The sequence below is a fragment of the Tamandua tetradactyla genome, chromosome 20 (genome assembly GCF_023851605.1).
Source record: "Tamandua tetradactyla isolate mTamTet1 chromosome 20, mTamTet1.pri, whole genome shotgun sequence".
NCBI classification, from domain to species: Eukaryota; Metazoa; Chordata; class Mammalia; order Pilosa; family Myrmecophagidae; genus Tamandua; species Tamandua tetradactyla.
Genome location: NC_135346.1, coordinates 53,291,498 through 53,303,512, shown reverse-complemented (window position 1 = coordinate 53,303,512; position 12,015 = coordinate 53,291,498). Strand labels below are relative to the sequence as shown.

The following is a 12,015-nucleotide window of genomic DNA, read 5'->3' as shown; positions in this document are numbered from 1 at the left end:
CTGCAGTGTTCTGTGCCAAGGTCTTTGTGGCTAGGCTGCGCCAACCTGGTAGAGAGCATGTGCGCACTGAGTTGCCTGCAGAGCATGCCCAGTGTCAGATGTCTCCAGGTGCCTCTCTTCTTTCTTGTTGTAAATGTGTTTTTTACGTATGCCATGAACATTTGTTGAAACTTGCAGTAGTGTGTTTAATCCAATGTTAAGTCTGCTAAATGTTCTGTGTAACCCTCTGCTTTCCTCCAGCCTGGGTGCCCCATATGGAGGACTTAGTACCAAGAGGGGCCTTTCTGAGCAAATGGGTCTTTGGCTGGACCCTGTTTCCCTCCCCTTTTTCTGCTCTTGCTTTTTATTCCCCCACTCCCCACCTTGAACTTGTGATTCTCATGTTTAAGAGTTGTGCATGTGCCAAAAAACTCTGGCATTTTCCATTTGGCTACCTTTAACAGGTCTTTGTTGAGTTGGGAGGGTTTCATAATTGAAGTGATATTTCTATTTTGAAACTCGTCCTTTTGGCTTGCTTTTTCTTCCCCCCTTCAAAAAAGTTGGGGTGGTGGTGGTGGAGGGAATCACTAATGGTATAAAACCTCAAATTGAAGTCTATAAAGATCACAGCTTTATGCTGCCAATAATAGTTTGGGCGATTTCTCAAAGGCGAGATCTCACAGCTGTCCTCAGGGTTCACCCAGCTTTCCAGGCTGAGGCCGGCAGAGAATTCCACAGAGAAAAGTAAAACTTTTGTGGGGCGGGGGGTGGAAGAGGGAGGAGGGATGCTCAGGAAAATACTGTTAGTTGGAGTGCAGCTGGACTGACCTCACTTGTTGGATAAGTTCTAAGGGCCAAGGCAGAAAACATTGTGGCTTTATTTGGAATGCTCTATTTAGAGAAAGCATGTGTTTAATTAAATATGCTTTCAGTAGCAATAATTTATTTTCTAATTAAATATGCTTTCAGTAGCAATAATTTATTTTCATCCCTCTCTATATTCCAGTTTGATATATCTTTAAAAAGCAGTATTAAATTCTTGGTGTCCTGTGGAAACTACCCTGTTTGAGAAAAACAAGGTATAATTAGGAAGTGAGTAAAGGAATATTATTGATTGCATGGGTGATTTAATGTTCTTAAGGTTATCTTTCTATTCACGTTCATAATCTTTAAATGGAGCTCAGTGCCAGAAAGGAGGAAAATTTTCCTCATATTGGGGTTGTGCATTTCATTTATTTAGTTATTGGCATACATTCTGATCAGCATTGATGTTGTTACTGATTTAAATTGCTTTATTTAGCACATAGTACTGGAATCACTGTAACACAGTTAACTGGCGAGTGAATTCAATTTAAGGCCAGTTGGCTTAGATTCTGTATAAAAAGGTGGATTACAACTCAGATGGGAGCCAGGAATTGGGTTCTTCAATGAGACTCCATTGTAATGGGTATTTATTTTTGGAAAAACAACTTCTCTGTATGCAATATAACTTTCACAATACTTCATTGAAATAGCAGACAATATTGCATGTTCTTTCCTTGTTGCTATGTAATGGATATTTGCATTTTTCTGAAAATGCTTGCTAGACAGTTACCGTTGCTGAGTTTAGTGGGCTGCTCCAGTATTTTCTAGAACTGGAAATTTAGGTAGGGTAAGAATTGTTGTCAGTGAGGTCTCTGGGAGTGCAGGGTTTTTTTTTTTAATTGCATTCAGTTAAAAGTAATTGATTATTGGAAGGCAGCAGTTTTTTTTTTTTAAGTCACTGAGTATTGTGAAGTCTTTGTAAGTGGAGGGAATGGGGGGAAGTATTGGTTTCCTACCTTGATGAAAGTGGAAATCCCTTGTTAATAGTTTTTTAACTCATCTCCAAGTAAAAGACATTTAAGAGAGAAAATTGCATCTCTCTACCTTGAATTGGATCTTATTTTCATGAATGGAGCAATATGGTCTTTAGAGGTGTGTAGAGAATTTTGTTTACTTAACTTTTGTTTTTCCTAGTATGTAATTGAGGGTATGTAGCACAGTAAAATGAAATGTGTACTCAACTGATTGGAATTAGCAAATCATTATTCTGTTTTGTTCCGTGTATGATTGGAAAGTAAATATATATTAATTAACCTGGAAACTCCCTTCCTTCCTAACTCATTTGTTTTATGTGTAATTTAATTTCAGTGTTCTCTCTAACTCCAGCCTCCAAACAATGCTGAATTTAATGACTTAGTAGGGGGGGTTTGGGCTTTTAAGGAATGCTTGTATCACTTATATACTACATCCTTGTGTTATCAGAAAGTGGATTGACTGTTGTTTGGCTTTGCAACACTTTTACAAATTCATTTTAAGGAGACCTGAGAAGAGAAGAAATTGGATCCTTGAAGAGGGCAGAGCCTGGTTGACTTTATTTGTGCTCTGTAGTTCCATGATAGAGTCCCCCTTAAAATTTTTACACTGGACCCACTGATAGTTTGCAATTTTAGCCAACTGGCCTATCTATATGGCTGAAATAGTGTAACTTTTAAAAAGCAAGAGCAAAGATAGTACTTGCTTTTAGGCTTAACACAGCCACTTCCGTTTCTGGCCTCTTTTTGAGGAGGGAAGAGGAATAGTATAGATACTTAAAAAGAAAACCACTTTCCACCAACCGTGCCTAGTGATTTACATACACTAGCTTTGTGACATTCCTTTAGGTAGGCATTATTATCCCTGTTTTTCAGATATGGAAGTTGCGTGTCAGGTGATGTGTGTGATTTGACCTCAGTTAATATTTACGTAGTTGTTAAGTGATAGCATTGGTATTTGATCCCCAGATTTGCCTGATTCCAAAACTGGCTTTCTTTCTCCTATACTGGAATGTCACTCTTTCTAGTTTTTTTCCATTTTAGTTTTGTTTGTGAAAATGTGTACTATTGATATCTTGTGTATGGTTTGTTTAGTCATTTTTTGGGAAAAAAATTAATTTATGAAATATCTATAGGAAAAAATTTTTTTTGCCAAAATGAGAATCCTGAAAGTCCTCTCTGCAAATTTAATCCCATGCGTGTTTACTGGCAGTTGGTACATGCCAGATCTATTGTAAAGATTAATAATACAGACTTGTTCCCTGCTCTCAAGGATGACCCCATTGTAGTGTTTAAGACATTGTAGTGTTTAACAAAGTGTTAAGATCTTTGGTGATTCGAATGAAGTAGATCTGCTAAAATCATACTGAGCGACAAACTAAGTCTGAAGATGTGTGTATTTATGTGTGTGTGTAATAAAATGGCGAAATTAGCCACACCTATAGGTGCTTTAAAAAATATATAAACCAGTTTAAACAAGAATTACCATCTACATTTTTTAGAACAGTTGAGCTGAAATATCCAGATGTCTCTGAATCAAGCTGAACTAAATCACTATTTCATTTGTTTCAGATACCTATAGTTGATTGTTACATCAGGTAATCAGGAGTACAGACCATGTTTTGGGTATTGATTTGCCAAGGCTCCTGTGGCATAAGAGTAACACCCATATCAGTAATATTAAATTTTTGTAATATTGATTAATATTGATGATATTAATATTAGCATTTGTTTTCTCTCTTCTTTGGGTCAGGCTCTAGGCACTAGATTATCTCATCTACTCCTGTATGGAGAAGTTATTTATCGTGCTTCTTTTGTATATAAAGTCAAAGAATTGAATTGTTTGGCAAAGGATACATATTTATTTATTTATTTGAGTGGCAGAACTGGGCTGTGAACTTAGGTCTGAATAACCCCAAAGCCTGTGCTCTAGTCACCATGCTATAATAGCATTTAACTTGATGACGTTTATTTTAGAGTTGGCACAGGTTCTTTATTTTTAGTGTTAAAAACTTAAAGCCAATGCATTTAGAATGCAGAGGTGCTGTGTAGCAAGGAGAAAATGTTTTCTTTTTCCTTTTCTTCATTTGCAACCTCTCAGCTGGGGAAAATGTTAGTGATAAGCTTTTTTTAAAGAGTAGAATTGATTACTTGGATTGACAGCGAGTACCTCATGGATTAAGTTTTGGTACCTATATCCCAGCTCCAGTGTGTATTCAGTAATGCAACTTCTTGACAGCTGCCTTTATTTTCTTCTTACTTTGACTCATTACTACGGTATATAGTAAGCTGTAGTGGTGTAAGAACACTTCAGTCAGAACTTATAGTTATCAACATAAGATATTTTCTAGAGCAAAGAGGGAGAAAGAACCATCTCTTTGGATCAGACAAACTTAATTCTAGTCTTTTTCCATACTTAAGTGATCTTGGACAAGTTACTTTACTTTCCTGAACTTCAGTTTTCTTATCTTTATAAATGGAGGCTGTCATATCTATCTTTGTCAAATAGCGGAAGAGAACAGCTACCCCTCACTGATTGCCATAGGAGATAGAAAGTAATTTCTTTCTTTACTTGTTCCTGGTTCACTGTTTAAGAGAGGGAATTCCAAGCTTATAGGTTTCAGTTCAAGGGTTCAAAGTAATCTGGTAGGGTAAGAATACGTGAAAGACTATGTATGATATGGCACCTAATATCTGGTGTTCTCCTTTTGTCTGTAATGTAGTGAAAGTAAACTGAAGTCAGGGCCTGTCTTCTTAGGGCAGGCATGGCTATCCCAGCTTACTGTCTTTATCACTTCATTGATGAGCATTGAGGATTTCTCATCTCTTGTTGATTATCCTATTGCGTTTTAGGTCTAATGATGTGAAGGCTCGGATTAACTTTTTGAATTGCTCAGTGAGAGGGGTCTGTAATATCTTATGCATATTAAAAACGTGTTTTTTCTTTTTATTAAAAAATTGGAAAATATAGTTACTAAAAAAAAGCAACAAAACAAAATCACTGGTAACCTTACCACCCTCAGAGAACATTTGTTGCTCTTGTAGATCTTTCTTCCTGCCTTTTGGCAGGGAGGGTGTGGGGGTTCTTTATGTGATTATGGTAATAATGATGGTTATATGGTGTTTTAAATGTTCCATGAAACCCTGAAATTTGGCTCTGGAGTCACTAGAGGGATAAAGGAGGACCAAGCATAGTGCCCTCCCCCACTTCCATGAATAGCTCTGGATCTATCTGTTTTATATAATGCAGCTCTCAGTAAGATTTTATTTGAAAAAGTTTCTACTATGGAAATTTACAAACACACAAAAATAAAGACAATTACTCAACTCAACCTTCAACAGTTTTCAAACTCGTTCTATTTGCAGTTCACCTTTCCCCTTTCTCCAATTTGGTTTTTTTCTTTTTTAAACAAATGTTAAATGGCTTATTAAAAAAAGCATTTGGCAACTCACTATTATGTCATCATTTAAAAAGTTGTAAACAAGGTTCAGAAAATTAAAAATTACACAACTGTTACTGAAAGATATAAAAGGATGCATAACACTTCCTTTGGCTCCAGGTCTCATTTCCCAGAGTGTCACTTATCAGCTTCTTATCCTTTCAGAAAAAAAGCTTTAAAAAATACAACTAGAACTATACCATGTCTATTAATTTTTTTTTAATTAATAATACATGTTTGTCATTTTTCCATATCAACATATAAAGATCAGCTCTTTCTTCTTACAGCTACAATAGTATTCCAACTTGTAGCTTTATCATTAAAAAAAATAAATACAGCTAGGTATCTGGTGAACCTTTAGTCTCCGGTTTTCTTTTTTTGTGTCATAAACAGTTAAGTAATTTCATTGCATGTGTATTTTAGACTTGTATGATTATGTCTGTAGAATAAATTCTTGGAATTGGAATTGCTTGGTCAGAGAATATTAGTGTTTTATTAATTAAATGATCTATAGGCAGAAAAGTTTAATAATCTCCCCCTTCTTCCATACTTACTCCCCTGAAGAAACAAATGTCAACAATTTTTTGTCTTCCCTTAAATATCTGTTTTCTTTTGTTCATAGAAGTATATGCAACTATATAATTACTGGGATTTTCCCATTTTTTTTAAATAAGAAAAATGGACTCACTCTAGAACAAATTACACTGTAGCTTCCTTTATTTGCTTTATTTACTTGACATATTACATATATTTCCAGGTCAATACATATGGTCTGATTTTCACCAATGGCACTTTTATCATCTATAGGTTTGTTTTGTGGGGAGGATTCCCCCCTTTTAAAAACATACATACAGAAAAGTGCAGAAATCTTAAATGTACAGCTCAGTATCACAAAGTGGACAGTAGCTAAATGTTTGTATACTTCTGTGGTTATTTCTTTAGGTAAAAGGTGTGCACAATTAAAAACTTTAGGTTGTTAAATTGTACTTTTGAGAGGGTAGGTCAAATTGTGCTTCAAAAAAGCAGTGTATGGAAGAGTCCTTTTTCACATGACTGGCTGACACTGGGTATTTTAATTTTGCACTTCTTTGCCATTTTAATGGATGACTGTGTGAAAATGACATTTTGACATTTATTTTTGTGCTAGTGAGATGGAATACATATATAAATATTATTTATTGGCTGTTTCTATTTCTTGTTTTATGAGTTGCTTCTTAACGTCCTTTCTCATTAATTTTTCTATTGATGTCTTTGTTAAAAAAAATCTCTAGGATCTCTTAATATATTTAGTATAGTCACCCTGCCATTTATTGAAAATATTTTCTCCAGTTTGACATTTGCCTTTCAGTTCTGTTTGTAATGCTTTTTGCCATGAAAACGCTTCGAATTTTTTTTTTTTGTTTTACTATTTATGTAGCCATATTTATTCATTAGAAAGATAGTCTTCATCCCAAGATTATGTGTTCTTCTACTGGTTTATGGCATTATGATTTCTATTTAAATCTCTCTATCTCTCTGTAATGTATTTTGCCATATGCTGTCAATTAGGAACCCACATTTCTTTCTAAACAGCCTGTCTTCTGCTGTCTTTTACATGTGTTAATTTGAAACTGTTTTATTAATGAAATAGGCTTTTTTTGAACATAGGCTTTTAAAAAGTTCAGTGCGAAACAAACTCATTTAAAAAAACATTTTTCTGAAATAGTGATTTTCTCTAGTCTTACAATGAATTGAGATTGTTTTATCATTTTCATGTCATATTTTCTGAAAACAGCAAAGGTAACTTGGTGATCTAAGAATATGAAACAACAGAAGAGCAGTAATTTAATATTTTGAATAAAGTTTTAGTGATAACACGATGTTTGGCATATAGTACTGGTACTCAAGAAAGCACATAGGGAAGAGAGACTTTAAAATTATATATTGCTTTAAAACTGTATCCTAAACAGTATACATGGATAAGGTTTATCAGAGTAATTTGAGGATGGCAACATGGGTAAAAGGAAGTCAGGCCACATTGAAAAAAAAAAGTCTTTTTTTTTTTTTTTTAATAAAAATGACTTCACAAAGCTTATGCTATGGACATAATTATGTAGAATGTAAAAAATGCTGGTTTTACTCATTTATATTGACTTATATTTATTATTCTGATTGTGAAAATAACATTTTCATTGCAAAAATTTCAGACAGTATATAAGTAAAAAGGGTAACTTTTTTTGGACGACATTTTATTTCTGTATATGCATATTTCTATATATATATGCACATATTTGTATGCAAGTTCATCCTATATATACTGAATTATAACCTGATTTAATAAATTAAACACTACCATAAACAATATGGTTCCTATTAGTAAACTTAGGTCTGCATTCTTAACTGTGTAGAATTTTATTAAGGGGGAGGTTATAGGAATTTAAACAGTCTTTTATCAGTGCATGTACTATGGTCATTAAATTTTAGTGTATCTTCACGGTTAATTTCTTAGGTTATATTCATTGGAAAATTCTGAGTCAAAGACTATAAACTTTCTTAAGGTTTTTAAATTTCTATCAAATGGTCTTCCGGAAGGATTATCCTAATTTACAATATCAGCAACGTATGATTATAATAGAAATAAATGCACAATGTAGAAAATTGGAAAGTTTGTGGGAAAATACAAAGAATAAATTAGTTTTTCCCTTCAGCCAATAAAGATTTATTATGTTCTTACCACGTGGCAGGTATTATTGAAGGTGCGTACAAAATGGCCAAAAGCCATACTATACTGTCTTGGAACCTGCATTTTGGTGGGGAGAGAAAGGAAATAATTAAAACACATAATTTGTAAGATAGATGGTAAATAAGCATTTTGGAGGAAATGAAGGATATGGTGTGCCAGGGTTTGGGGAGGGGCTTCAGTTTTAAATGGGATGATCAAGGAAAACCTCCCTGAGAAGATGACTTGTGCAAAGACCTAAAATGAGTGCGCAAGCTGTACCCAGTACCTGGGAAGAAGAGAATCCCCAGTAGAGGAAACAAGTGTAAAGGCCCAGAGGTAGGAATGTTCCTGGTATGTAAGAACAGCAAGAGGGCAAATGTGTGACTGGAGTGTGGACTGAGGGAGACAGAAGGAGATGAAAGTAGAGAGGTAAGGAGAGAAGGCAGGACAAATTACATAAAGCTTTCAGGCCTTGTTGGATTTTGGCTTTTAATCTGCCTGAGGTGGAAGTAATTGGAGGATTTTGATGGGAGGAGTCATCTTTCTGACTAACATTTTAACAGGATCACTCTGGCTGCTGTGCAGACAATAGAATGAAGAGGTGGAAACAGTTTGTAAGCTGTTGTAGTGTCAATATGATTATCATATCATATGATGGGTGAGAGAAGATGGTGGCTTGGACCAGGGTGGTAGCAGTGGAGGTTGAGAGAGTAGTAGTCAGAATCTGGGTGTATTTTAAAGGTGGAGCTGTCTAAGATTTTCTGAGGTAATACTATTATTTTGGAAGTTTGTATATTGATTTAGCGGATACAAACACTTGAATAGATTAGTTGTATTTACTTTAGAATAGTTTTAATACTGCTATATGTTTCCCTGTTGACTGGGGAGAGGCCATACTTTGCTATTAGGAATTCAAAATGAAAACAGGCAATTCATGACAAAATGAGGGAAGAGATGAATGTGACATTAGTAAAAGTTATGTCAATCTTGTCAAGCCAATAATATTTATATCATCAGTATCTAGAAGGAATTTAATCATGAAGTGATTTGGATTTTGGAGGGCCAGAAGATAAAATACAATATGTTTGTTGTTTACAATAATGAAATAGTGCTTCATGAAGAATCATTCAATATATGGCACTCTTCCTGTGGAAGGCTACAAAATGTGTATGAAACACATGTAGAAGAACATGGTTATGTAGGGAACTCACAGTATGCCTGATGCGGTACCAAGGTCTTTCCTCTACGTTATCTTTCTTAACCCTTTAAACAACATTATAAACTATGTGGTATTAAGTCTGTTTTATACATGAGGAACTCGAGACTCAAAGAAAATGAGCTTATGACTTGTCTAAGAACACATACCCCGGTAAGTGGCAGAGCCAAGATTTTAAGTGGTCTCTCTTGTTCCAGTGTATCTTAATGCCTCTTAAAGTAGAAACTATTTTCATAGAGGTGAATATTTGTATTTTAAGTTGTGAAGAAACTTTTGTAAATCTTAGGACCGTTATGTAATAGGAATGCTATCATGTTGTTATACCAAGAGAAAGGCCTTTTTTGTTCACCTAGTCTAAAATAGTTTCTTGCTTTCTATTCTATTCCTATTCCTTTACCCCATTTAATTTTTTCCTCATAATACTTAGCACTGTTGAAATTATATTTAATGTTTAAGTTTTTTTCTTGCTGTTGCCTTCTTCCCCACCAGAATGCAGGTTTCATGAAAAAAAGTTTCTTGTCTTCTTGTTCACTGCTTGGTAAACACACCAATTTGTAGAATAGTTCCTGACAGGTAGTAGGTGCTCAATAATTATTTTTGATTGAAAAATATAGGCATAATAAACTGGAATACAAAGGAATGGCTGTCTCTAAGCTTTGTTAGGATTATATTGTTTAGTATTATTGACTATTATAGCCAGGACTTAGTTTTCTTAGTTTTCTCAGTTCTGTGAATCCACATATTGATGTGAGATGAAAGATTATATCGAGTAAAAATTGATTTAGCTTTCAATTACAACTTGTGTTTTTGTTTTGTTTAAAATAAGTACTCTTTTCTGATTATGAAAATATATTATTACAGAATGTTGAGGGGGAGTGGAAAGAAAAATAGAGAAATAATCCTCAATTTAGAGAGTGCCATTCTTGTTGTTTTGGTGTATTTTATTTAAGTTTTTAATCATATTTCAAAAATAATTGAGAATATTTTATATATATAGTATGTTTAATGCTTTATTTTATTTTTATGCTTTGTATGCTTATTCAGAATGATTGTATTAATGTTTTCCTAACATTTCCTATTAATGTTAAAAATTTCTTATAACGTAATTTGAACTTAACAATGTATTTCACTAACATCTCAAGATTTATTTATCATTTCTGTTACTGGGTGCTTAGTAACTTCATTTTTAATTATTTAAGAACTTTTTCTTAAGTTCTTAATTATTTAAGATCACCATCTCTGCAAAAATCTTTGCCTTCATTTTGCATTATTTACTTAGGATATTTTTCTAGAAGAGTGTATATATATATATATATATATATCCTTGTTTGTCAAATGGTTTGCCTCTCGTACTCTCAGTGGCATTGAATATTATTATTTTGAAAGGTTTTAGAAAGCCTGTTGCTGTTCATGATTTAGTAGCATACTCTAAATTCAAGTCTACAAGCATCTTCACAAGTAGTGACTCTTCACTGAGTAGTTTATGTTTTGAGTCAGCTAAGATATGACCTACTTGATCTGCTACTGGATATGCTTGGCCAAGAAAAAAATCTACAGACATTTTCAAACACAGAACAACTGTTTGAGCTATGCCTTTGTGGCTGTTTATCAGAGTTTAAAACTGGAATCAGTTATTTAGAGTGGTGTTATTCACCGAATAACTTAAGAGAAGTTATACTTAAGAAAGCACAGAATCACTCATACACGTTCAATGTATTTACTCCTTAAGCACCTACTATGCACTGCATATTATTCTATACTCTGGTAATTCTAATACCAACTGCCAATCTTGGCAGGCAGATTGCATATAAAGGACACTTTACTGTAATGTAAAGAAGGCTCTTGATACTCTCTCCCCAGTTGTAGAAAACCAGGAGTCACTTAGTCAATACTGGGAGTCCTTGCAAAATCTCTTCAGTGATGCTTTTTGTTTAATTATTTAATTTGGAATAAAAGGCAAGTATTAAGTCCTTCATTTTTAAGCAGACAGGAAATGAAAAATTAGGATTAGAGTAATACTAGTGATGATAGTAGATAGAAAGTAACTATCATCTAATTAACTTCAAAGAAAAAGGCTACACAGAGAAACATTGCCCAAGGGATTCAGTTAGAGTTCGCAGGAAAGGGAGAGATGATTGAACCCCTTATTGTTGACTAGTAATGAATGGCTTGGAGAAAACACATAACCTGCAGTGTCCTCAGTGTTGTTTGAGATATTTATTAAGGTCATCTAACAGAAATAGTAATAAAGGGCACAGAAGATTTTAGTACATTTATTACTGAGGATATGAGTGCACAGTTTGAAGTATAGGACATTAATTAGTGGAAACAAATCATTGAAAGATCAGTTTTTAATTTATTTTGAGACAGTATCAAGCTTACAAAAAAGTTGCAAGTACAACAATATCAAGAATTTCTTTTTCCCTGAACCATTTGAAAGTTACACTGCTGATTGAATGCTCCATCATACACTAAAACTTTATAGTTCCTATTAAAGGACAGTCTCCCACATAATCATAATACCACAATCAAACTAGTGAATTAACATTGATACATTACTACTATGTATTCCTCAGTCTGTACTTGAAGTTTCATCAGAGTTCCCAATATCTTTTTTAGCAGAGCAGTCCAGTTCAGAATTACCTCTTTAGTTTCTTTCAGTCTGGCATAGTTTCTCAGTCATTGCCTAACTTTCATCACCTTGACACTTTTGAAGATTACAGATCAGTTATTTTATGGTAGTATCCCCTCAATCTGTATTTGTTTAATATTTCTTTCTGATTAGATTTAGGTTAAGTGTTTTTGGTTGGGATATCACAAAAATGATGCTGTACTCTTCTCATT

General features: G+C 34.0%; 1 protein-coding gene across 5 annotated transcripts in view; it reads left to right on the top strand.

Annotated features, from left to right (window-relative positions):
• FBXW11 (F-box and WD repeat domain containing 11) overlaps window positions 1-12,015 on the top strand; it is a 174,895-nt gene that overhangs the window by 52,334 nt on the left and 110,546 nt on the right. For 2 of the 5 annotated variants that reach the window (XM_077137641.1, XM_077137640.1), the window contains exon 2: window positions 7-108. The exons of the other annotated variants lie outside the window; for them this stretch is intronic. In XM_077137641.1, the coding sequence (XP_076993756.1) occupies window positions 7-108 (102 nt within the window). The remainder of the gene's footprint in view (window positions 1-6; window positions 109-12,015) is intronic. 5 annotated transcript variants of the gene reach the window in all.